This window comes from Urocitellus parryii, chromosome 9 (assembly GCF_045843805.1).
Source record: "Urocitellus parryii isolate mUroPar1 chromosome 9, mUroPar1.hap1, whole genome shotgun sequence".
NCBI classification, from domain to species: Eukaryota; Metazoa; Chordata; class Mammalia; order Rodentia; family Sciuridae; genus Urocitellus; species Urocitellus parryii.
The window spans coordinates 117,583,204-117,610,347 of NC_135539.1; the positions used below are offsets into that span (position 1 = coordinate 117,583,204).

Sequence of the window (27,144 nt, forward strand, 5' to 3'; positions counted from 1 at the left end):
ATTAACCATGTCAACATCACATTACATGAGCAGATGATGATCAAACCCTTTGGGAAATAGAAGGCTCTTATACATGAGGACAGAATCTACAAATTCACTCACCTCCCAACACCCCATCCTTTCCTAAGGAACTTCATCCACATGAATCTGATAGAGATATGTTTAGTTATACTTTTTCTTTCTTCCTTTCTTTTTCCCCCAACTTTAAGGTTTATTATAGTCATGTCCTCCAAAAGGGAAGATTATAACCAAAAAGCTAACCTTGTTCAAAAAATTTAAATGGATGCTAAAATAGACATATAAATAATGAGAACTTATGATCATTTTGCTTTCTTAAGGCCTGCTGATTGGTCCAAAGAAATATCAACCCTAAGAGGCAACAATAATAGAAGAAAGTCTTGAGAGACTTTGAGGCAAGAGATTTCTAACAAGCTCACTGATGTGTGAAATCAAGAATTCACACAGAGATAAAAACAGACAAAAACTATGATATATTTAGAAACCAAGGGAATTCAAAGCTATGTAATTATGCTCGGCCCTCTTATCCAAGGGTAACACATCTCCAGGGCATGGAGGAACTGCATCTGTATTGAACATTTATATACTTTTCTCCTGTCATTAGTCCCTAAATGATATAGTATCAAAACTATTTACTAATACTAATAATTGACATTGTGTTAGGCATTTTAAGTAATCTAGGAATTTAAGCATCTTTAGATTTTGGTATGGGGCAGGTAGTACTGACACCAATTCCTGCCCAGGATATAGAGGATTGGCCCTACTTGTTATGCTTTTATCCAAAAAGTGGTTTTCTTCTTGGTCCACATGCTTCAGATGATCATCCCGATTTCCTGCATCATTTTGCTCATATAAATGGTGCCTTAGTAAGTATGTAGTATTTTTAAAGTATTGATTGATGAGTTGGACGTCTCTGAAGAGGACACTGTAGGAGCAGAGAAATGCTGGGGACACTTGTGGTTGTTGGTTCTAGACCTGACTGAGGCTAAAATGTTGAGTAAAACCATCCTGTTTTGTTTGTTCAGCTACAGAATCAGCGAGAGTCTCCTATGTCCCTTCTGTCTGTCGGGGAGAAACTGAATGATTTACTCACATGAAGATATTTTATTGTTAACACTTTTGAAGGACAGGGCACTTCCTTCTATGGCTCATTTGGATATCTGACATGCCTAATGCCACAGTTTCAAATAGGACCTACATGCGAATCATTAGTGATTAATTTCATTTATTGTTTTGTTCGTAAAGGAAAAAGACTTTCTAATTTCCATTTGCCTTATAATAACCCCCTTTGAAATGTGAACACTTATACTCTTGCTCCCATAAAAAAATGCCAAATTCTCTAATATTTATACATGGGATCTATTTTCGAGTGTTCCTCTCTTGAAATTTTGTTTTATTTTTTTTTACTATTTTTGTGTTTCCCATTACAATTTTTTATTAACATGGAAGTTGGGAGGAAAAGCATACATTCATTCACGACTGCAATAAATATTTATTAAAAACCCATCTCTGTCAGGTAGTATTCAAGGAGTAAAACATACACTGTGCTCACGGAGCTGGGAGTTTATGAATTTGATAGATAAAAGGCCTGTGCCTCACCACACAGCCCCCTTTGTTTAGTGCTGGACTGGGGTAGTTAGAAGGAGCCATAACAGACAAGGTAAAAAAAATGTTCTGCTTTGCCCTTCAATACTTCATTTTCTCTCATCCCAAATATGATTTTAAAGGTTTTTCAAAACCTTCGGGTCCATTTTAAAACCCTATCTAACTTGTTGATCAAGTCACACAAATACTGCTTATTCTGGGACACTGTAGCAATAGCTCGGATGCCATTTCTATTTAAGATAGGGCCTAACTCCTTCAACATGGAGGTGTTGTGGTCTGAAACTAGCCCAAACCAGACCTGGGGAGGAAGCAAACAGCTCTCAGATGGGTGCTTACGTTGCATATCCAGTGATTGGTGCTCTTTGCCTATCCAGTGATTCTCCTTAGAAAGGGCTCAGGTAGCAGGCAGGTGAGGGCAGCCAACAGCAGATAGCCTTTCTGCCAGGATCTTCAGAGTGGTTCTCTGAGATGAGCACAAACTGTCTTCCATGGGACATTGGCTGAGGTCATGTGATGGTACAATCAAAGGCCACAACCACCAGATTATCAAAATTTGGCATGAAGCAAAGGACTACCATGATGAACAAAGATACGATTTTCTCCATGAGGTTTACTGGAAACAGGGCTCTTGTTAATCCAGTGGAGAAATCGTACACTGGGCCTTGACCACCTTTCCTTAGCAGGAGCTGAAAGTCTCTGGTCTTGCATTTGCTTGCCACAGAAATGCATGCCATACATAACTACCTTTTGTCATTAACATTCTTTCTTCCTAAAGTTAGCTTTCCAAAAAGAGCTTATGAATAAACATCTGCTCTCCTAACCTGGAAAAAGCAGAAATGATTTAATTTTGAGAAGACATTTTTTAGAGAGCCCTCTGAAAAAAGTTGTGTCAGAGAACTAACCTGCACTCGACTAAATTAATCTCCTATTACCAATCACAAATATTTTGGTAAAGGCTTTGCTCTGAGTTTAAATAAGTCTATTTATTCATGTATCATATCAGTAAATATTTTTTAGGTCCTTCTATGTACCAAGGAACGGTCTAGAAACCTGGTGTACAAGGAAAACATGAAGGACAATTTCTAACCTCAGTGGGAACCTCACTCTAAAGCATTGGAGCACAGAAACATTTACAAAGCAGAATAGACCCTTTTAGTAGCAAAGAGACTTGAAGTAAATATTACCCAGTTTTGAAGTTTGGTAAATACCCTCGAAGAGAATAACAGTCTCTGTAATGCTGCTAAACATAAAAAGTGCTTACAAAGTATTTCAAAGAGAATAGTTTCCAACAATCCAAGGATACTCACTAAGGGAAATAGGATATCATACGTTTCTTTCTTTTGCCACCTGGGTTACAACAAAAGTCACAATGTCCAGCCACTGAATCTCCAGGCTAGGGGACTCTCTAGGCCAGAGTAACAACTTAGTTGGCAATTCTGGGCACTTATTGCTTTGAGGACCCAAGCTATATTAATATTCCTGATGGGCTTCAACATATAATGATATTGCTCAGGATACCACAGGTAAAAACCAAGTGACTGCTTTCCATTTCTGTCCTTGTCTTGGGAAGGTAATATTTCATAGGATTTCTACTCATCTAAAATGCATCCATGATACCGAGGCTTGTGAACGCCTATACTTACTCTGTAGGATTTATTTCTACACTGATGGTTGACAGTCAGTCAATTTACTTTCATCATTCACTTTGACTCCTTGTTAGAAGAAGGTGGTAGTATGAACATTAAAACTTTTATTTTGGCTTCTCTTGGGTCATCAATTTTAACTGGCCAACTTAGAATATTTCCTTTTCTGCCAAGTTATCAATGGGTGCAAAATATATTATCTCATAGTTTGGCAACAAAATACGGTAACTTAGCAAGATTTTAAGAATGTATTACAACTATGATCAGCTACTGATTCTTGGGACTAAACACCCAGAAATTCAAGACTCACCCTAGACCTCTTTATTTAAACTCTGTCATGACCTCTGACAACTTATAACTGGTTTATACCCGTGATGTCCTTTCCACCTCCAGGGGATAAAACCACCTCTTTGCACATGGCTATAAGAAAAGCAAATCAACCCAAACTACCCACTTCACCCCTGTTTTAACAGCTCTGCATTGCTTCCCAGTTGCCTACAGAATAAAAGCCATGACACCTACTTTTGCTGACACTATACCCCAGTGGCTACCTCAATGTCCGGCACATGGATACTGCTCAATGGGAATTTGCTGAATGTGTCTGGAGTCTGCTCTTCTGTGCCAGCCTCTGGCTTACCTCTCTAGCTGCATTTGCTCCTTCCTTATACCATATTCACCTGTTAATTGTTCCCCCAACTCATCTTTTTATAGCACTGGGGACTGAACTCAAGGTCTTGCACACACTAGGTGAGTGCTCTACCACTGAGCTGCATCCCCAGCCCTGTTTAAATTTTGAGATAGGGTCTTGGCTTTACAATTCTCCTGTCTTAGCCTCCCCAGTAGCAGGCATTACAGACATGCCCCACTATGCCTGGCTCGCCCAACTCATGTTCTTCTCTTTCGCCTTCACGTTTCCAAATTGACCTTTTTTTTGGTCTTAGAACTGCACCTACACAGGATCACATCCTACCGCCTCTCACCAAATCAATCTGGAAAAGGCTGCTTCAAAATCTGATATATGCAAAACGTTGTTTTATTCAGCCATAAAGAAGGACGAAATTATGTCATTTGCAGAAAAATGGGTGGGAGGGAACATTAAGTGATATAACACACAAACTTATAAAGTCAAGCAAGGATTTTCCTCCTTTTAAGTGCAAGCTAGAAAGGACAAACAAAACCAAAAGTGGGTGGGGGGTATCTCAGGAAAATCAAAGTTGATCAGTAGAGAAAAAGGACCAGGGAGAGGGGGAGGGAAGGGAAAGGGAAAATACTGGGGAATGATATTGGCCAACATCATGTGTGATAATGGACCCTACCATTATGTACGACTATAATGCACCAATAAAGAAATGGCGAAGAAATGGCTAGTTCATCTCTGACATGAGAATACTGCTGTAGCCCTCTTTCTACAATGTCTCTGGCCTCTAATCATTCCCCCAAATCCTCATTTTTCTTCAGCAGGAAGGAAGCTCAGGGTTGAGCTGGGACTAGAACTTACCTGGCTTCAGGCTTAGGGGGCTCAAGACTCCTAAGGGTTTGGGTCAGCAGATACCTGGCGTGGACTTGGACTGGGCTTTCACCTGTGACCCTATATGACTTCATTCTCAATCACAGGTAGAATAGGTGTCTGGAGGCAGGCCTGGGAATCTAAAGGCTGATTATCTATATAAGTCAATAAAGTTGAAATGAAGGTTTTCCACTCATAAATTAAAAGCCACCTGTATTTTACAATGAGTTCCACTTTTCCTCTTTCTATAAAAATGAATTCTTGACCCAAACTCAATTTACCTTGACCTGAAACCCATGCTATCCTATCTTCCCTACACAAATCACTAGGGTCTTAGCACACTTTAGGTGGTGGCTCCCTGGTGTCCTACACCTGCCCCGCGTAACAGCATGCTCAAACAGGGAAGGAGGATGTGATGAGGTTCAAGAAGATAATTTGTAAGGGACGCAGGTTGAGAGCCTTTTAGACCCATTCCCTATTGACAGACAGAGAATATAATAATTTTGAAAAATGATTAAGGCAAGAAAAATGGGGTGAGAATAAAAGGTTCATGTGCACATTATCAAATGTAATGCAGTTCCCCCACTAATTTTAAATACCACTGAGGTGAGAGGACTCTTTCTAGATATTTTATCACTGAGACACCATAAGATTTCTTACTCAAGTATTACCCCAGTTTCTGTTTAATGACTGATCAAATGTACTAGTTGAAAAGACTGAGATCTTGTCATAAAACTGAATAACATGGGAGATGACAGCAAGCAGACTCATGCTCTCCTCCTGACTCTCTAAAAACTGCTCTGGGGTGACAGACGCAAACTTCCTTGACTGGAATGTTCCTCTTTATTGTGGTTAATAAAGAAACCACACAGGGTCCAGCGTTGGCATTATAAACCTTTGAATACGACATCTATAAAATTCTGTTGTCTTTTTAAATTTTCAATAACATTTCTATACGCTATATTTATCGCACTTTCCCAAATGTGAAAATGCTCTTTGTAGTTTTAAGTGCCGACTACATGTGAAAAATTAACTCTGGTTCCATTACTTCCAACTCTTCCTTTATTAGCAACAGTTGTGCGATGCTGTCAAGAGGCATTTTAAGACGAAAGTGCCCAATTTGGAGAGCAGACACATCTGTTTTACTTCGCAGTGTGTTTTATTGTTCTATTTCTTGGGATATGAATTCACAACTATCTTATAACTGAAGACTAAAGAAAAAACACATGTTGGTAAATCTGATTTCGGCATTTTTTTTTTTCTTTTTATTGGAGGGAAGTTGCCTCCCTCAGCCGTCTGTCAGGGAAGAATAAATGGACTTGGCAAAAAGTTTATTTAAGTTGGCTTTATTAAGCCAACAGAATACAGAAATCAAGTAAGGGACAGGCAGAAAAATCTGTTCCTTTGAAGTCAATAAAAATCCATCTCCTTAATCCTTTTTTTATTCCAAGCAGTGGTGATTTTTCTCAACTGGCTCACTGAGAACCTTGATTTAGCTAATCTGTCTTGCTTAGTTATCTTTCTTCTCTAAAGCTTTCTAAAGAAGCATCTTTCCCCTTGACAACTGTCATCCTTTATGCTTGCATAGTGCAGCATCTGGTTATAAACATGCTCTCGTTAATCCTGATAGAGATTAAAAAAAAACAGGCTTTTAATTACTATCCACATGTTAGAAGAATAAAAGAAGCAATAGGTAGCGAGCCCAAAGGAAAGGCACATGGATTGCTCAACGGCAGGAAGATGGCAAAAATCTGAGACCACACATCTTTGACTTCTGTTGTGGCTTTGACTAGCATCTCTGCTCCTCTCAGTAAAGGGTGAGGAATCAAGTAGAAATATATATTTTTGTGGCTATGTATATACATTCACGTAGGAAGATTTCATGATTTGCATGGAAAGGTATCATCTTAGTGTTAGAAAAACATACTGACTTGGCCTTGGGCAACATTGAGTCATGTTTGGTGGTTTAGCATGAGAAAAGGATTGCTTACCCAAACTAAAGAGCACCAAGAATTTCAGACACACAAACTCTCGCTGATCAAACTGTAGGGAGCGAAGTTTTGCCACTAGCTCCTGTGCGTGACTCATGAGGTTGTTGAGGGTGGCCCCGGCTTGTGATGCAATTATAGAATAGTCCACCTGCAACACAGTTTTCACGAATGTTAGGATCAGAAACACACACTTCACTTGAGATTGTTAAGCATCGTGGGTAAAATCAGACTGCAACACACACTTATACCAGAGAGGGCATTCCCCTTGAAGGTAGCTTGAGACACGGCCTATTATCATAAAATGAATCGCAATTAATCTGTTACATCTAATCGTGCTGATGAGCTTTGTAGGAAACAGGTTTTGATAGCCTGCATTTTACAAGTGTACATGCCTTCTTTCTCTTATGAAGTTATATTGTCATAGAAAATATTTTAACTCAAGTTGAAAGAAAAAAAATACTGCATATACAGCATTCTATCTGTACAACATGACAATGACCAGTATACGAAGAAAATACAGGCTGAGTCACATTCTCTCTGTATTTTGAGATCACATGTGAACATAATCCTAGTTCAAGATTATATACTTGTGGATAACAAAATAATAATAATAATAATAATAATAATAGTAATAATAATAATAAAATCACATTTAAAGTATTCCAGCATGCTGCTTCCTTAAAAGCTATGACATAAACCTGCTAGTTTCAGGTGATCACGTTAGATGCTGTCAAATGAATACATCTCTCTCTCTAAAGACAGCAGTGACCTTATTTGCAAGAATAATTCCCTCGTCTGGAAAACAAAACAGAAATAGCATATTCCCCGTTTCGTTAAAAAGAAAAGCACGGCAAGGCACCGATCTTAGATTATTCATGGGGACATGCGAAGCTCCATTTATAATAAGTTAAGATGTCGGGATGGCTGTCAGTGGAAGTACTAGCTGTGCTGCTTCCTTTACAGCATAATGGGAAAGCCCAGTTGGTACCTGCAGCTCCAGTCCTTGTTTTCCTGAAGAGCTCTCAGGCAACCAAATACTCTTTTAGGTGCATTTAATATTTGCAGCAGCAGCAAATTTGTCTGGGAGGCAAGTCCTCATCTGCCACTCACCCAGAGCAGACTGTATTAAATTTTTATATTTATTGACATTTCATTACCATAATTGACTGCACTTGCTTCTCTAGGAGAAGGCACGGGGCTGCCTCCTAAGCAGGAGAACTAGTCCCTTGAGTAGAATTTGCAATTAAAAACAAGGCAGAATGGATTTTTTTTTATTGTGTAAATATGATGAGTTGAATTTTCAGGTTTAACTAGAGAATACTAGGTGTACAGAAACCTTTTTCAAGAGTGAGAAAAATTATGAGTCAGTGGAAAGATGACCCCCAAAGGTGTCAATCAGTTTATAGATAGTCAACTATGCATGAAAAAGCCACAGTTAAAGTGTGTTCTAGGAATCTCCTGCATCAACCACCAAACTGTCATGCCGCTGTATCCATCCGTGGGCGGGCATCTGTCCTAAGAACTCCAAATGTGGGAAAGACAAGTTCAGTACCAGGGCTGGAAGACAGGACAAGCTGTCGAACTCTATAGACCACAGTGGGAACATTTTCCTAGCGTGCAAAGTGATGATGCCTGACAATTATTTGGTTAGGTAATAATATAGGTTGAGTATCCCTCGTCCAAAAATCTGAAGTCTGAAATGCTCCAAAATCTGAAACCCTTTGAATTCCAAGTGATCCCATTAGTGGAAAGTGTACGTGATGAGTTGCAGCCAAACCACAAAGTCACTAAAAATACTGTATAAAATAACCTTCAGGCTATATATGTATGAAACCAATGAATTTCCTGTTTAGATGGGGTCCTAGCCCCAAGATATCTCATTAAGAATATGCAAATATACCAAAATCTTAAAAAAAAAGAAATCTGAAATCTAAATGACTCCTGTTTCCAAGCATTTCAGATAAAGGATACTTAACCCGTAATAGGACTTCCACAGAGACAACTGGGCTAGATGAATCAACAACAGGCAGAAGACCATGAGGTGAGAGGTAGAAGAAACCTGAGACAAGACTCTACCTGGGTCAATGCTGCCCTCTAAAAACAGAGGGCTTGGGCCAATCCGACAACATCTCCATCCCTTACTCTCCTCATCTTCAACCAAGGACATTAAGAGAGATGATGATAAAGTGCCTCTCACTTTTATGATTAGTAAGAAATCATCATAGTTGGAATAATAGCACCAATTTAGTCAAAGAACTAACTGAATGCTCTGTGACAGTAGCAGAATACGTACAAAGTACTGTGTGTGGTGTTGTTTCATCAATGCTAGGGATTGAACCCAAGGTGTCCTATTAACCATCTACATCCTCAGCCCTTTTTGCTTTGAAGGTCTTGGTATGTTGCCCAGGCTGGCCTCCAATTTATGATCCTCCTCCCTCAGCCTCAAGCATATCTGGGATTATGGCATGTGTCAATATGCCTGGTCAAAGTATATTTAAATAGAAATCATTATTTAAGCCCTAAACCAGGAAGACCATGTTAAATAAAGTACAAATATGTAATATGAATTAATTTTTATTGAGATGTGATTAATTCTGGGCCTGGTGGCACATGCCTGTAATCCCAGTTACTTGGGAGGCTGAAGTGGGAGTATCAAAATTCAAGGCCAGCATGGGTAACATGGTAGGATCCTATAGGGGGGAAAAGAAAAAGATGGGTTGATGACATTTTTGACGCATGTACAATTCCAGCAGATCTGTAATAATTAAATTCAAATACTAGAAATTCATACTTGAAAATATACTGTAACGGAAAGGAATCTATATTGTTTCTTGGGATTATATATTTAGTGAGAGACCTCTACTGAGAGGGACCTCAGGAAATCAATTGGCATACCAACAACTTTATTGCCCTACATTTATTTACATGCTAATTTGAAAGCTCAAACATGCTTATTAAATGAGGGCTCCAATAACACTTCTTTCAAGGATAATTTATCAAATTGCACAGTTCTGAAGGAGGATGGGTGATTTATCCCCGAAACGGCACAGAGATCTGCAACTTCCTTATATTTTATGACAAACATAATTATATTTTCATTGTTGAATGCAGAGTTTGTGCTCATTTCACGAGCAGCTGGCCTTGTCTTTTATGTACTTAGTAAAATTAATTTATTGCTCTCTTACATGTAATCTTTGTGCCATTAAATTCAAGGGAGATATTGAAAAAATACTCTAAACCGATGCCCCTGTTGAATAAAATTTCATTTATCATGAAGGTAGAAACAGTTTTAGCGAAATTGCTTTTAGTTCTAACCTCCAAAATTGTGATGACTTGAATGTTGTAAGATGCCTGTCATTTTAATATGATACACAACAATCAAAGATAGTAACAGTAGACATTTCCCTTAGGATGAGGTTACAGTGGCTGTTAATTAGTTACAATATGCAAATACTCAAATCTGACCCCATGTTGAACGATTCTGTTTTATGTTACATATATACGATTACGTGTGTGTTTTAAAAATACTGAACAGGAAGGAATTCTTCTCATAAAATGCTAATGCTATGTATTGGTTGTTGATTTGACAGTGCCAATTATTACTGGTGATGATTGCTTCCTTTTTGTCTAATAAAGTTAAATACATGCGTGATTAAAAGATGCAACTAAAATATAGTAGCAAACTTTAAGGTTAAGTAAAAAACTTAGTGGGAAACACGGAATCCTCAGTTCAGCACCAGGTGTTGTGTCCTGGACCCTCTCTGAGGTGCTATTTCAGTTACTCCAGTTCTGAATACACACAAGAGACCTGGATTCTGCCAACAATCGACAAGAAAACTCACTAGTCACCAGGCTTAAGAGGAAAGTTGTGCTCCTTTTTCTAATTTGCCTCTTTCTTCAGGTACCAAGTAGCAATTCCTCCTGAGAATCCCTCGCTGCCCTCCTTCTGTCCTTCTGTCCTTCTGTCTTTCCTTCCCATCAGGGTTTTGGGGATTAAACTCAGGGCCTTACTCCTGCTAGCCAAGCCCTCTACCATGGAGGTACATCTCCATTCCCCCCCACTCCTCTGCTGTGGTAGGTTCCCCACATTATTTTTTCAGTAGGGAAAAACCAAAAGATTAGGCTATGGAGCACCTGGGGACTTGCATCTCTCAGTCTGTCTAGGAGTGTTGCTCTAAAGCCATGTACAGACATCACATACAAGCTTCAAGGTGACATGAAATTGCTGTTTGGAATTTCCTTTGTGGCAAGACTTTTGGCTGTGATATCGTGGACTGAGGCGTGTATAATATTACTATTCACTAGTCTTAAAACACTCAAAATAAACATTTTCAATTGTTCCAAAAGTAATCATTACCAGAAAACTGGGAAAAAAAAATTAAAAGAAAAAAAAAGGACAAAAATTCCATATGCAAACCTAAAAATTGATAATGAGTGATCTGGGTGTACTCTCTCCTGGGTGAGGCTGGAAAAGGTTGTACGAGTTTAGTTAAAGTTTTATCCAGCAATTTGTTGTCTCTCCTTTATTTGTGGGGACAGTATAATCTCACAGCCTGGTGTTAGGGGCAAGGCGCTTCCTTATAGAAGCTGAATCATCCGGACAACTTTGAATGGCTGGCTGGTTCCCTGCGTACTTCCTCCTCTGAACTTCAATGCACCTTATCTGAGTCCGTGTCATGGGGCTTACCTGTGAAAGTGCACAGTGCCAGGCCCTAGGCAAAGGGCAGTCCCTGTAGCCATTAATTAGATAGAGGGATCACATTTCTTATCACTTTTGACTCTAGGGCTGTGTTGAATTTTTCTCCAGTCACATCTTTTGACTTCCCTTTGTCTATCAGACTACTAGAAATATTTTTAATTAAAAAATTCCTTCCTCACCTGTTACATGGGTGTTAGCTAAGTTGCTGGTAGGGGAATTTTGCATGCTTTATGGGCATAAGGCCATTCTGTGCACCCCCCACCCCCACTCACCTCAGTGATATCAGTGTCATGGCCTTGATGCAGTACATCATGGGCACAGACTTCTACATTATTTTAAAGTTCACACTCCACACAAATCCGTGCTACTAGGTCAATGTGTCTCCATGGTGGATTATTTTAATTCATTTTAGAAAGTAAGGAAAGCTCTTATTACACACACACATACAGTTTCCAAACACTGAATGAGAATTCTAACAAAAATGATGATTTTAGGGCAGTTGCATTAAGAATAATATTTTTGCCTGGCATAGTGGCACACACCTATAAACCCAACAGTTCGGGAGGCTGAGGCAGGAGGATACAGTATTCAAAGTCAGCCTCCACCACTTAGTGAGGCCCTATGCAACTCAGCGAGAGCCTGTCTTTAAATAAAATACAAAAAAAAAAAAAAAAAAAAAATTTTGGGCTGGCATGTGGCTCAGTGGTTAAGTGTCCCTGGGTTCAATCCCCAGTACCAAAAAAAGAAAAAAGAATTTTTTTTCTTCATGCTGAAATAATTTTATAATAGTAAGTAGTAATCACATTAAAGTTACTTCTGGATAATTTAAATTTACTATATTACAATGTGTTTGCAGTACCACCCTCCAAAACAAAGAACACAAATGTTTATGTATTTAGCTTCTATAAAAGGGAGATGAATTTGTTTTGCTTGGAAGTGCCACTGATGACTCTCGGCGTATAAAGCCTGCTATGCATGAAAGTTATTCACAAAGACCAAATTAAAGGCCTGTGGTGAAAGCAAGCTCTGTAGCATCTGGGAATGACCCAAAGAAGTGCGCTGGGGGCTGGGGTTGTGGCTCAGTAGTAGAGCACTTGCCTAGCATGTGTGAGGTGCTGGGTTTGATTCTTAGCATCACATATAAATAAGTGAATAAAATAAAGGTCCATCAACAACGAATTGAAAAAAAAAATATATATATATATATATATATATGAGATGATGTGTTGGTTAGGAATACAAATTCTAAGCCAGGCACAGTGATGTGCATCTGTAGTCACAGCTACTGGGGAGACTGAGGCAGGAGGATGACTCGATCTGGGGAGTTTGGGGACATCCAAGGCAACATGGTGAGATTGCCACCTTGAAAACAATAACAACCCCAAACCATACAAAAACTATGGCACTAGCCTGCCTGGATCTGAATCTCTATTCTCCCTCCTATGATTTGTGTTTTGACCTTGAATCAACCACTTCACCTCCCTTGGCCTCAGTTCTTTAACTGCAAAAAAGGGGATGATAATATTTTATTCTTGCAATTATTGTGTTTGTAAATGTCAGCCTCATGTCTGCCTAGTGTTTTAGTTTTCTTTTTTCGGGGAGGCTTGTGGGGGGAGGATCAAACTCAGGGGCCCCTGCATGCTGGGTGGGGGCTCTACTGCTGAGCCCCACCCCCAACCCTCACACTAGTTTTGATAAGTTTTTATGTCAACACTTTACAGAACTATTTCCGGTGATTCCTAGTGCAGTTGTCTCAGGGAGATACCATTATAATCCTGACTGGACAAGAGACAGCAATGAAGCTTGAATAAGTAAAGGCATTTGCTCAACAGGACAGAGCTAGTAAGTTCTGGACAGGAGACATAAACACGAGTTGTTCTGCCTTCATCCCAGGCTGCATATTCGTATTCTACACACATGTGTGCATGCAAATGCATGCACACATTTAAAAAAATATTTATGTTTTAGTTATAGGTGGATACAATATCTTTATCTTTATTTTGTTTTTATGTAGTGCTGAGGATCGAACCCAGTGAATCACGCATGCTAGGTGAGCACTCTACTTCTGAGCCACAACCCGAGCCCCGCCCCCCACACTTTTTTAATACCCCAAAAGCAATCTGCAATAAATATACACTATAGTGTATACAAACTCAATGGTGTATGTGGTTCTCTATTTCCTTCCTTCAGTTTCTTCCATGTTTTTTGAAATACTTTTTTTTCTCCAGAATATCACTTTACTCTGACACTTATTATACTCCTTTCCTGCCTTCCATCATTGTATAAACCATCTTCTTAAAATTGGTGCACATAAGATATTTTATTATTACAGTCATTGGTGCTATTCTAACAAAAATCTAGCTTCCCTTCTCTTGCCATTAGGAAATATATACCATTTTAAGAAAATTAAACTTGGAATTTCACCTATCTCTCTGGGCCAAAGGGTAGGAAGTGGTCTATCAGAGTGAAAAGGAGATTTATTGTTGGGAAAGAATTGTTGGTGTCTCTGATCCATGAGAACTAGTTGGAAGACAGGGGACAAGAGAAATTAGAAATGTAGAAAATGGGGAGGGTGAATACTCTGGGTCTTGAGTCCTACTTAACTTGTTTTATTTAAGCATTCAGGTTAGAGATGGGATAGTCCTCATTTAGTGAAATTAGTTAATATTTATCATGTACTTACCATATTTGATATTATAGGAGGAACTATGGGGATATAAAATAAATATGTGTTTGTCACTCTGAATTCAAATATCTTTCTTAGGACTGAAGATGTAGTTTAGGGGTAGTTTAAGTTTATCATACATGAGGCCCTGGGTTCCATCCTTAGCACCAAAAAAAGAAAAAAAAAATGAGGCATTCTTCTCATTCTGTTAAATGAGGTATGTGCTCTAGAAAAGTCTTCCTTGGTAGCACTGTGGCTTTCTTCTCTATCATTGCAGGAATCCCAGACACATTCTAAATGCCTTTTCCAGTCTATTCCATGACAGACGAGAAGATTTTTTTCCATAATCGTCATATATAACTGTGTGATTATAAGCAGCATTAGGCTATTCACTTAGACTGGAGGAAAAAGCACGGGGGAGAACTTCGATAGACTCTGACATGTTTCAAACAGGGCAGCAGAAAAATGTGGGCTGCAGGGAAAGGTGCAGGGAGACTGTTTTTTAGCTAAGGGAGTCCCTTCCTCCAGATCTATTGCCACATACCAGGCAGAAATAACAGACTATAGACACTGATTTTATTTATCCCTTGAATTTTCTGGGTGTTGAAAATCCGCAAGGCAAGACATGTACTTTCTCTACTTTTTAAATGGTAATTACCTTTACCAGGGGCAGCACTTAAGGCAGAATGAAATGTGAAATAAGGAATATTTCTAAAGAGCAGGGATGAAACCCATTTCATTTCTTGAAACTCTGAAGGAAATGAAATCGAATTACATTTTGTGAGCCGAGTCTTGTCCTTCTAATGCAGCTCCCAGTTGGCCAGGAGGTTGGAGGCACACCTTGCGTTTAGACTCTGAAAACGGGTACGTTTCCTTCAAAGACTTGGATCATGAGACACAAATGCTAAACAAAAACACCCAAAAGCATAGGGAGTCAGAGCATTTTCCTCTCTGGAAAGCTTTTCTCTTGGGAAGCACAGAAAGTGGGGACCCAATAGCTAGGGAGATGGTTGAATTGATCCAACTGGCAAAAACTGAAGTACTACATGCCTGTAATTTGATTGGGAACATGTGATTTATTAATAATACAGCAAATGGTGTGGAGACAGCCTTTCATTTTCAGATATGCACTGCTGTGGTTTCACAGCACATAAACATTTATGGGGATGTAAAAGATCACGGTGCCTGAGTATTGAAGTCACCATGGCTGAAAGGTGCGCTGCTGTCCTGCCTAGGTATACCCACAGGCTGGAGGAACCAGGGTTCCGTGGACTTATTTTATTGATCCATCAGTTTCTAAGTGGAAGGTAAGACACTGGAGGGATTTGCCCCTATCCTATCAAGTTGGAATTAGGTGCACTAAGGCTGTTTCTCTTTCCCCAGATATCTACAAGCCCCTCTCTCTGCCTTTAAGTGTTCCCTCAAATGTCACTTTCTCAATAAGGTTGAAACAATCTGTTTAACATCACAACCCATGGCATGGATGCTTGTTCATTCCACCTTACCTACTGGTTTCTTCTTCTTCTTCTTCTTTTATTTATTAATTTTTTTTTTTTTTGGTGGGGATAGGGGATCTTTACTTTGATAACACTTTCAACTCTAACATTCCCGATTTATCATGATTATTTATTGTTAATTATTAGCTTCTCCCTGCTATAGCATAAAATTCCACAAGGACAGGAAACAGGTCAAAGCCTCAAAATAGTGACTAGCACTAAGTAGGATGTTCAATAAGTATTCTTTCTTTTTATTTTATTTGCAATACTGGGAATGGAACCTGGGCCTTGTGTATACTAGGCAAGTGCTCTTTCATTGAGCGACACCAGTAGCCTTATTTATTTATTTATTTATTTGACAGGGTCTCAAAAATTGCCAAGACTGGCCTGGACCCTTAAATTCTCCTGCCTCAGTCTCCTGAGTAGCTGGGATTACAGGAGTGTGTCATTGCACAGGGCTCAATATTTCCTTCTTGCTTGAAAAAATAGCTATTCAGAATAGGGTAAAAGCCTGATGGTTATGTTTTCCTTTCTATTGTTCTTGGACATCTGGCTCCTGAAAGCTGGAACTCCTGTCCCTTTCCCATGCTGGCCTTTATGTCAAATATTTCAACTATATGTGAATGTTTGAATCAGCCTCTTCCAACAAAGGTAAGGATCCTACAATGTATAAGGTTTTTAAATAACACACAAGTATAGTAGGCTAATGAGAAGCTCGAGGAAAAAACAAAACAAAACAGTACTAATCACCGAGTTTGATTGAGCAATTGTTCTGACCCTTGGAAGCAGAACTTTCCATCCCTGCAGACTAGAAGCAGCAGAATGCTTATGATTATGTTTGCTTTTACAAGTTTATCTGTAATCATCAGAGCAGGAACTGAGTGCACCAAGTCATCTTTTCTAAATTATTGGCAGCCAATCTCTCCCTTTCAAAGCACAGGAGTGCTTCTGATCTAGTTAAATTCCTGCCATGCTGAACATGCTTAATAAAAAGATGCGCTTTATTTTTATTTTTATTTTTTTGGTCTCTACACTCACTTGTTGCCCAGTAACCAGGAAAATGGATCCTTCCTTTCCATGTACCACTTGTCGGTAAATGTGGTCGAGGATTAAGAGCTCACTCCAGCAATTCTGAAGCAGCTTCATTTGGTCATCAACCTGTAATAGAAAAAAGGGGGGGCAGTTATTTACTACCTTTGTGTTTTTGCATAAATTTTTCACATAAGAGAAGAACTATAAGCAAAGAAACTTCCACCAGTCGTCACTAAGGTACTGATGCTCAGAATTTACATCACTCCTCCTGAAAATGCTTATTTTTGTTTAGACAAATACTTGATGGGAAACGTAAATACTCATGCCAAGTACTTGTGATCAATGAGGTACTCCATTAGGTTGGTCCATCTAGCATGAACAGAGCTAGTGGTTGTGAGAGGCACGGTTGCCTGGGACTGTCCTCTTACACCCCATGAGATGACCCCAAATAGCCAGATCTAAAGGTTGACACATTACACTGAGCTGGAAATCATATATAAACATTAGCAAGCTGCCAAAATGAGAGGATTTATAGAAACAAAAATTAGGATGACAGTCCACAGGACTCTCGCAGACAGGAGCACACAGCCACTATTTTTCACGGGTTTTCACTGACAGTCCTAATGGTGCTAGACCCTGGACAGAACCATCACATGCCTATTCTTGGCGTTAACCTGCGTCTGCTATTATGATTTAGATGATTTCCCCACCAACTCTCTAAACTTGTTTCCTTATCCAAAAAAACAGGTCAAGAACTACTCTCTCCTTTACCTGGATCACCATGAAGATTAAAAATGCTGGCTTACAATGGGCATTTTACTCATGTCTTGCCCTCCAGGGAACTGTAGTCTTCAGTCACAAATACACATCTGCCTCATGTAGAGTCCACAGATATGTCTCAATAAGGGGAGCATATGGATCCATTTCCATGGCTATTTGTAACAGTTCACTCTTCCTGTTGTAATATATACCAGTCAAAAACCTTGCTGTACACCCAAATCCAGTGCCCATGTTTGGATATTGACCTAGCATTTATAAAAGCCAGGCATGGTGGTTCATTTCTGTAATCCCAGCAACTTCATAGCTGAGGGAGGAGGATCACAAGTTAAAGGCCAACCTCAAAAATTAAAAGAGGCCCTACGCTATTTAAGGAGAACCTGCCTCAAATTAAAGAAAGTAAAAAGGGGCTGGGGATGTAGATCAGTTGTGAAGTGCCTCTGGGTTCAATCTCCAGAACCAAAAAGTAAAATCAAAGAAAAAAACACCAAAGCCTGACATTGACATGTTGTATAATTTTTTAAAGAGTTTTTCTGCATTATCCAGTTAGAACTGGTATTATTATATTCAATATTCAGGTGGGAAAATGGGGTCTAAGAAAGACAAAGGGGAATGCCTGAAGAATTTTCTTTCTCCTGCTCAAATTATACGCTGTCTCCAAATCACATCAAGAGGTCCTAGAATTTTCCAAGTCAAATTAATATAATTCACTTTAACAAATTCATTTTAAGTAGCCATCCAATGGGACTCCAGAGAGTTGCCACTGATACATTAGCAGTGGTCAGACCTTGTGGTGAACTCTGCTTCCATTGGACCAGGACACAGTGAACACATTCAGGAGAACACCGAGGCTTTGAGGAGAAACAAGGATTTGAGGCCACAGCTCTACAGATTCCAGCTATGAGGGCTTGGCCAAGCCATATAATTCTCAAGCCTTATTTTCATGGTTAAAAATGTATAAAGTGGGTCTTGTTGTGACGAGAAGATGAGATAATAAACAGAGAGCCTTTGGTGAAAATCTACAGTGATACACAAATGAAGAACCAACAAACAAAGGCTCCCAGCTGACAGACCATATAGTTCCGAATCGAAAGAAAAAAAGGCAATTGCATGTACTGCAGCTGTCATCCAGCTCTGTGATACACAAATGCATCCACCCCTGTGGATTACTATTATTATTATTATTTTTTGAGAGCCACTTAGGGTGAATCTAAGTGCCAGGCCCTGGATAAAACAGTGAACAAGGTAAATACAGTCCCTGTCTTTGTGTGATTCTTCCTCTGGGGGAGGATGGCACCCAAACCCTGGTCAGCAGTTTAGCTGACCGTGGGAGTTCATGTCCTTCTTAAGAGGAACATCTCTGGAGCACTGTGGATTGTTCCAGGTCAGGCTCTGAGCAGCAGCTTATGTGGCTCTACCTAACTGTTCTCTGCCAACAGGTGACCCCAGCAGGACACTAAGCCATGGCCCAGTGTCCCAGCAACACGCATGTCATCACACCCAGAGCAGATTCCTGGGATTGTCTCTCAGATGCTAAAGGGTGATTTCAAAACGAAGTGCACTTGGCTTCTGAGTTTTATTATATTCTCATCACTATCAGTCTCTTATTTGAAAGTTACCAGTCTATGATGGCAATTTGGTCGCATTCATTTTTTTTTCTTCCTGTGATATGAAGCTTAGGTTATTTCTTTAGTGCTCTTTTCAGGGAAGCACAAAATACTGTACTTTGAGATTATCTCTCTAGAAACAATAACCACACGTTAATGCTGCACAGAATTTCCAGATGGGTGGAGAATATAGACTCCAATGTCCACTTATGGATGCATAAAGGGGATTCCAGTTAAGGACAGAAAGAAAATTTATTATCCTGTGCTGTAGATAGAAAAATGAAAGAGATAGGAGACTCTGAGGGCCATGAAGAAAAGAAGAAAAGTTTAGTGAACATTGAGGAGCCTGTTTTTTGGAGCCCTCTCATCATTTACGTCTCCAACTCCATCCCCTATCTTGCATACATAATGTGACAGAAATAGTACTGGTAACAAAGTGCCACAACTAATGTAAAAAAATTACAAGAACTTAGCTTCCCAGCCTTTTAAAGTGTTGAGGATACACTACCAATCTGCCTGTTTCCCCGTTGCTCTGCTCTTTGGAAATTGCCTGAATAGAAGAAATTTACTCCATCTCCTTCCTATAATTAGCACTTCACTTTTTTTGTCTTATATGCTGTGCTGTTCATATCCTTATTTCTCCATGTGTATCCAAGAGAGGGCCTCCTATGATTTCTCTGTTTTCACAAAGTACTGCAATTGTTTATCTGTCTGCCTTCCCCTGAAGCTGCAGATCAAAAAGTGCCCTCCATAGTGCTTAATTAAGAAAAAAAAAATGACTGGATCATTTCCACCTTTTCCCTGTATATCCAAGCCCACCATATAAGCAAGCGCCACCCTTGGTGTTTGTGGCATGATAATGTGTGCATGGCTGTGAACACACCAGCAACTTAACTTTGACCCTTCGCACACGTGCCCTGCAGATTCACGCCCACGGCTGGCCCTTGGTAAAGACTTCTTGACTGATTGTAATTTCAACACCCCTCTTGACCAATTGATTCCTTGTTTGAACACTCTCTGAGGAGGTTTTCCACGCCAACATTCCATTTCATTATTTTCCATAATTGATTATGTGATATTTTATGTTATCTTGAAATTGGTGAGTGTGCAGCTTTGCAGGACTTTTGGATGACATGGTTTTTATGCAGTGCTATGAATAAAAGGACAGGTAAGTATGGTGGCTGGCTTGCTCCCTCTCCCTGCATAAGAAGTGCTGGCAATTTTGAAGATATTTTTTCTTTAGAAAACATATTTTAAATGATTGAAGCCAGGAGGAAGAGGGGGAAAAATAATCCACTCCTTCTAAGTCAATTCTCTGGATGCCAATACTGGTAATGAGCAATTTGGAGTTGCATTTGGGGAACCCAGGATGGGGAGCAACTGGGTACAAATGCCCTTATATATCAAAACCTCTCACTAATAGTTAGCAATACTACCTCACATAATCCTGGGTTATCAGCTGCAATAAAAGGAAGGACTTATCTCAGAAACATAGTTATTTATCAGAGAAACTATTTATATTGGTATTATAGACCAGAGCATAAGGAATACAAGTCTCATATTGTTATCAGGCACAACTTCCCACAATCCAGAACGTTAATCATTAGAAATGTGTGCTTTCTCATACCAAGAGTGGATTTAGCAAACAATTATGAGAAGAAAAATGTGTGGATCTTTCTCAGTCTCACATTCAACTTATCAAAACCTCTCTGTTTTCCCCTCCCTTTACCTTTGAACAGTCCAGAGACTCAGCGATTTCACTTTCCCTCTTGCAGGGGTTTTTGAAAATTGATATCATCATGAATCATTGTAATTAAGCTTTAAGAAAAATATTATTACATTCTGCTGAAATGGACTGATAATTAAAGTGGCCATAAACCCATTTCATATTTCTGACCATTCAACTTGGTGTTCAAAAAAAACCGTGAGGGAAACAGGTGACTAAAATATGATCTCTACCTTCGAGAGGAGACAGGTGTGAGTACCTTTTTATAACCCCTTGTGCACAAGAAGCTCATGAGCATTTTTACCTGAGTCTCTTTCTTGGGGAGACTTCAGGGGAGAGTCAGAGGAGGGTGTGATAGGCCTTTGCCTTGCAGAATTACTTATCAAAGATTTTCCCCCCTCCATGGTTCCTATTAGAATAGCTCTTGGATCAAAATCAAACAAAAACACAAACAAATAAAAAATGATTGGAAGATTCTTCAGAATCACTACAAATGAAATCCAGGTATTCAATTATATTTCTCTTTCTGGCAAGAAGAAGGGGAAAAAAATCCCAGAGGTAGATCACCATTTCTTTTTGTGATAATGATTACATTGGTAGGGGTATATTCAGAAACAGAGAAGAGAGGGGGAAAAAAAACCCAAAACCCAAACAAATCCAAATCAATTTAACAAAACCCAATGACATCTGGATGCAGTGGCGCATGCCTGTAATCTCAGCAATGTAGCAGGCTAAGGCAAGAGGATCACAAGCTGCAGCAACTTAGTGAGACCCTGTCTCAGAATAAAAAAAGGGTTGGGGTGTAGCTCAGTGGTAAAGCACCTGTGGATTCAACCCCAAGTGCTGCAGGAAAACAACTCAGTGCTCCATGAGAGACCAGTCTGAGCAAGACAGACACACTATTACTTCACTCCTTTACTGTTTTTATGAAGAACACTGATGATTATCTGAAATCTCTATAATAAACTGCTACAAAGTCCAAGAAAAAAATGATTTCACATTAACAATGATTAAACAAGCACGAAAAACAATACAGTACAAGAGAACTAACAGACGATAAAACTCTCCAGTCAATTGTTGCAATTCCCAATAGATTTATAACCAGAGGTTCTTCCCTGTTCCAAGGGAACTGGACGTGATTCCAGTGCTTTCCAACCAGGCTGCTGTTGTTCCACAAGACAGAAACCTATCTACCAAATCAGTCAGGAACTGAGCTGTCCTGCCTCCTTTCTATTTCTCCCATAGAGCCACAAAGGGTCTGTCCCATTCCAGTCCCCCTGCTCCCTGCCCCAAGGTTCTGAACTTTTCAGACATGGAAGCAGGAGCAGGGGGTTTAACTACTTGGTATCTGCCTCTTCTTTTCCATTCCCATCAACCCCTCTAGGGCTTTCACTCATTTCCCCTCCCATCTAGGTCAAGAAGAATAGTCCCCTCCATAAAGGTTATCAAACATTTTCCCCCCTCAGTGGTTCCTATTAGAATAGCTCTTGGATCAAAATCAAACAAAAACACAAACAAATAGAAAATGATTGGAAGATGCTTCAGAATCACTGCAAATGAAATCCAGGTATTTCCCCACTTGACCAGAGATGGTCAATATGCTCCTCCCTCTTGTTCTGATCCATCATATACACAGTTACTAATATTACCTACTCTGTTCATTTATTCCTCTGGACATGAACCTCTTTCGTATTCCCTAGACTTTCCTTTGGAGAGCTCCACCAAATCAGAGCTCCCAAGCAATTGCATGTCAGCAATAATTTATCAATGGGCCTGCTGATCCTCAAGCCAAGGGTGATCTGGGATAGCCAGAAGCTGAGGATCCTTGCCTCTGACCATAGCAATCTGCTCTGTTTACACTGGTGTGCCACTCGAAGATTAGCATTTTTCTACATCTGCCAAGTCATAAGATGAAGCTTTCTGTTGAAGTTCCTTTCTCATATCAACTTCCTATCCCATCACATACTACTCCTCTAGTAAACACTGCCTATTTTCTTTCTTTCTTTTTTTTTTTTTTTTTTGGTGGTGGTGGTGGTGGGTACTGGGGATTGAACTCAGGGGCGCTTGACCACTGAGCCACATCTCCAGCCCTATTTTGTATTTTATTTAGAGACAGGGCCATTGAGTGGCTTAGTGCCTCCCTGTTGCTGAGGCTGGCTTTGAACTCTCAACCTTCCTGCCCCAGCCTCCCTAGCTGCTGGGATTACAGGCATGTGCCACTGAGCCTGGCAACATTGCCTATTTTCTGTAGGCAGTTTTTTTGTGATTTATTGCTGCTACTGCTGCTTTTAGGAAACACTTAGTGCTGTCAGGCACCATCTAAAGGTTTACTATTGGCAGCTTTCTAAAGACTAAGAAGAAGAGAGGGTTCTGTGCCTCATGTCAACACATTTTAAAAACAATAATGAATAAAGACAGAATAAAAGCTTTAAATTCGTGAACTGATTTTATATTCACAATGAACCCTAATTATGGACTAATTATGATTCCCCACTTGACCAGGCACTGGTTCTTCACTGGTAAAAGAGGAGCAGCAGCTGGGAAAATGTAGGAGAGCTGTCAGCAGGAGGAGTAGACAGAAAATCAAACAGACCAGTCCGCTACTTGAGCAGCTGAATGCAGAGTCACTCAGTAAGGATGCCAGAACTTTAGACCATAGGACCCCTAAAGAAACCACTCTGACACTCAGGGCACAAAAGAGGACAATCGTGACCAGAAAAGGTTTCTTGGCAGCAGGCTAATCAAACCCTTCATGTAAGAAGTCGGGAAGGGCTGGGATGAAGCTCAGTGGTAGAGCGCTTGCCTAGTGTATGCAAGGCCCTTGGTTTTATACCCAGCACCTCAAAATAGAAAAAGAAATCAGGGGATGTCTGTAATTTGGTAGAGAGCATTCATCAAAAATTATTAAAATTTTAATCAAAATTCAATGTTTCCAGAGGGGAAGTTTTACTTATTCAGAATGTTTATAAACATGGGAAAACTAATTTCACCCAGATGTAAATGTGATATTACTTTATATAAAAATGTGTGGCTGGGCTGGGGATGTGGCTCAAGCGGTAGCGCGCTCGCCTGGCATGCGTGCGGCCCGGGTTCGATCCTCAGCACCACATACCAACAAAGATGTTGTGTCCGCCGAGAACTAAAAAATAAATATTAAAAAAAAAAAAAAAAGAAAACCCCGCTTCTGACACACACACACACAAAAATGTGTGGATGCTGAAGAGTATATTTACATACATGTGAAATGGTTACATATATATATGAAACATCTTTGAGGTTTATAGATAAGACTGCAAAGCATATATAAATGGTGAATATAGAAAAACATATCACTAGGTATATCATTTAACCAATTTCTTTCAAATAGAATTATAGCTGCATATTCTGAATTTCTCAAACCAAAAGATTATAATTGATTGATATTTCAGCAAGAGACTTTTTAAAAAATGGTTTTAAGACAAATATAAAAAACTGGCCGAAATTTATCTTTTGGTTTGATAAATTCAGAATATGCAGCTACAATTCTATTTCAGCATAATTGGGGAGATCAAATAGGAATTTTCAAACAGCTATCCTAGTAGAATTTTCTTTCTCTTCAGTTACCACATATAGCCCCACATATAATTCTTACCGCCTGACGATGGTGGGCAGTAAAAGGTAATGAGACTATTTTTCCTTATGGCTAATGGAATCAATCACATTCCATCGCTTGAGAGTCAAAGCATGAATATATGCAAAGAGACAGGAAGAAAAGGAGGTCTTTTCCATTCACTTAGGTTAGCTATGTCCATACTTCCCCTAAGACCTGTCACTGACATACATGATGTTTCAGTTAGCTTGACGATGGTAATGCCATGAGTGCAATATTCTGCAAAGTAAAGAACCATAAAAATTATCATATCGATGAGCTTCATGGCCAACCCAGCCTCAGATTTTGTGGGACTGATATAAAAAGATCTTTTTTTTTTTTTTTTGGTATAAGGGCATGGTTAACCTAGTAGTCATTTATCTTGTCAGATTATTGATACACTAACAACAATAATTATATTACTGCTGGGTGTAATGGAGACTTGAATGAATATAAGACCTGGTCCATATCCTCAAGGAACTTATCATTGAGTTGAACAAACCAAACACACTAATGTAAGCTAATTAGTACACCAAGTAGCATACAAAGTCTTAAACTTTGTATGAAATAATTAGAAAATGAGGCTGAGTAGGCAGCTCAGTGGTAGAATGCTTGTCTCATAAACCTGGGGCCTTGCGTTCAACCCTGCACAGCAAAAGAAGGAAAGAAACTGAATACATACTTCAAAAAAAAAAAAACTAAACTTGAAATCAATTTATAGCAGTTAATATATACACGTAATATAAGAGGAATAACAAAATATACAAGAAAATGAAGGTAAAAGAAAAGTAGGAAAACAAATCAAAACCAAGACTAGAGTCAGTCCCCCAAATAAAGCACCCCATGCATTGCTTCAATTGTCAGAAATGGGCCACAGTTTGGTTCCCTGTAGCTGGGGCACCACTACTAACATGATTTGTGGAGTACACATGAGATAAAAACCAAGAAAGTCACTTGCAAAACAACTTCTCCTGGGGCAGGACTTCTGAGAAACCTGTCAGTAAGAGGGCTCCAGGGGGGTGCTGTACAGGAGGCTCCAACAACAGCCTCGCGATAGCTACAATGCTTAGCTTTAGAGTTCCTTTAATGCCCTTCATGTGGCAACTGTTAAGAGGAGTCAGGAGAGTTGGGCCCTAGAACACAACTTCCTGGTGGTCTATTTTATCCCAGATATAAATTGAAATAGTCCACAAATGGAGAGAACTTGCCCACCATTACTGGTAGCATCCTTCAACCACTGTAAGGAAACATGGCTGTGGAGTGACTTTGGGTGAAGAACTTAACTGGGCCAGACCCCAGCTGCTCTCACAGCCTTGTTTTCACCAAATGAGATGACTGTAAACTTGTCCCCCCAGTGACTAGTATTCGGCACACACCCTAAAAATACTGAATATACCTCCAGCATTTATATACATCTAATAACTAAGAAGGCCAGATACAAAGGAAAAAATTCCAGGTAACCTAAATAAGTTGATGAACTAGATAAGAAATAGTTTCAAGTTGATTAATGTGAAGTATTTTCCAGTGCTTTCTCTGGCTGGGTATTGTTTCATTTATGAACACTACCTGTTTCCTGTCCTCTGGTTTAGAAATCTCTTATGTGTCATTAAAGTAATGTTCTCGCATGTCTGACCTGGCAGATAATATTCAAGCAATGAAAGCAAATTCCTTCTAAGCATGGCACATTTTACGCTGGTTGGCTTGGGATGTCAAGAGAGCATTTGCGAATATGGCGATGATTTTATAATAAGGTGATGAAGTTGTGGGTATAATTCTCATTTTCCAGACACAGACTTCACGGGTAAAAAAAAAAACAAAACAAAACACCACCAGCCATAGGAGAATTGCAGGTGTGAAGCAGGCCCATCCTCTGGACATCTGAAGTCCTCAATTAAGGAAGGTTCTGGTTGTGAGATGGACACAACATTGGGGTGATGGGTGGAGAAGATGGCAGGGTGGAGAAGAAAGGGGTAAGGTGGGGGATATTCTACAGGGCGTGTTCTATGTGCTTTAAGTCACTTAACACAACTTCTTCCTCCACAGACTGCATTTCACAGCCTTTTAAAAAAAAATGTTTAGAGGCTAAAATGTCCTTGGGTCCTTTTTAGCTGACTGTTTCAATCGGGCAGTTGGCCAAAGAAAGGAGGAAAAAAAAAAAAACCCAGTGGCCTAAATATCACTCACCAAAAATACAACTAAAATTAGGGCAGAAGTAAAGGAGAGGTCCCCAAGGACAGTGTAGTGATGGGAATTCTCTGGGTACAAAGGCTCCTGGGAGGATTCCTCTGCTAGGTTCCCCTGGGAGACACGGGAGGAGTTGTTCCTTCACACAGTGCAAACCCCCCACCCCCACTCAGGGACCAGTGTTAAGTGTAGGTCAGTCTCTGCCTTCAGGGATACAGAGAAATGGACTCACAGAAAGGGGTGGCAACGGAGCAGAGCCCAAGGAATCAAAATCTGGCCTCAAAGTGCAGAAAGTATATTTTCAGGAAAACCAGACAGTTTTTGCATTGTGACATTTCTCAATAGCATATATCAGGGAATTTCATCCCAATACTTGAAACACTGTGTGTCGATACTAACAGTTCTTAGCAAGCTTCCTGTCTCTCTCTGGCACTGTGAATGGCATCCCTTCCCATCAACTGGACGGGAAGACCCCACCCCCCTATCCTACAGAATCACACCTACGCATCCTACAGGCCGAGTTCACCGTCGGTGCTTTGCTCAACACTGAAAGGCTCTAGTGGCTA

General features: G+C 39.8%; 1 protein-coding gene across 1 annotated transcript in view; it reads right to left on the reverse strand.

Annotated features, from left to right (window-relative positions):
• The window catches only part of Nr5a2 (nuclear receptor subfamily 5 group A member 2), a 117,777-nt gene that overhangs the window by 37,140 nt on the left and 53,493 nt on the right, over window positions 1-27,144 (reverse strand). The window contains exons 5-6 of the mRNA XM_026401495.2: window positions 16,663-16,782; window positions 6,765-6,912 (exon numbers count right to left, since the gene is read on the reverse strand). Coding sequence (XP_026257280.2) covers window positions 6,765-6,912; window positions 16,663-16,782 — 268 coding nt within the window. The remainder of the gene's footprint in view (window positions 1-6,764; window positions 6,913-16,662; window positions 16,783-27,144) is intronic.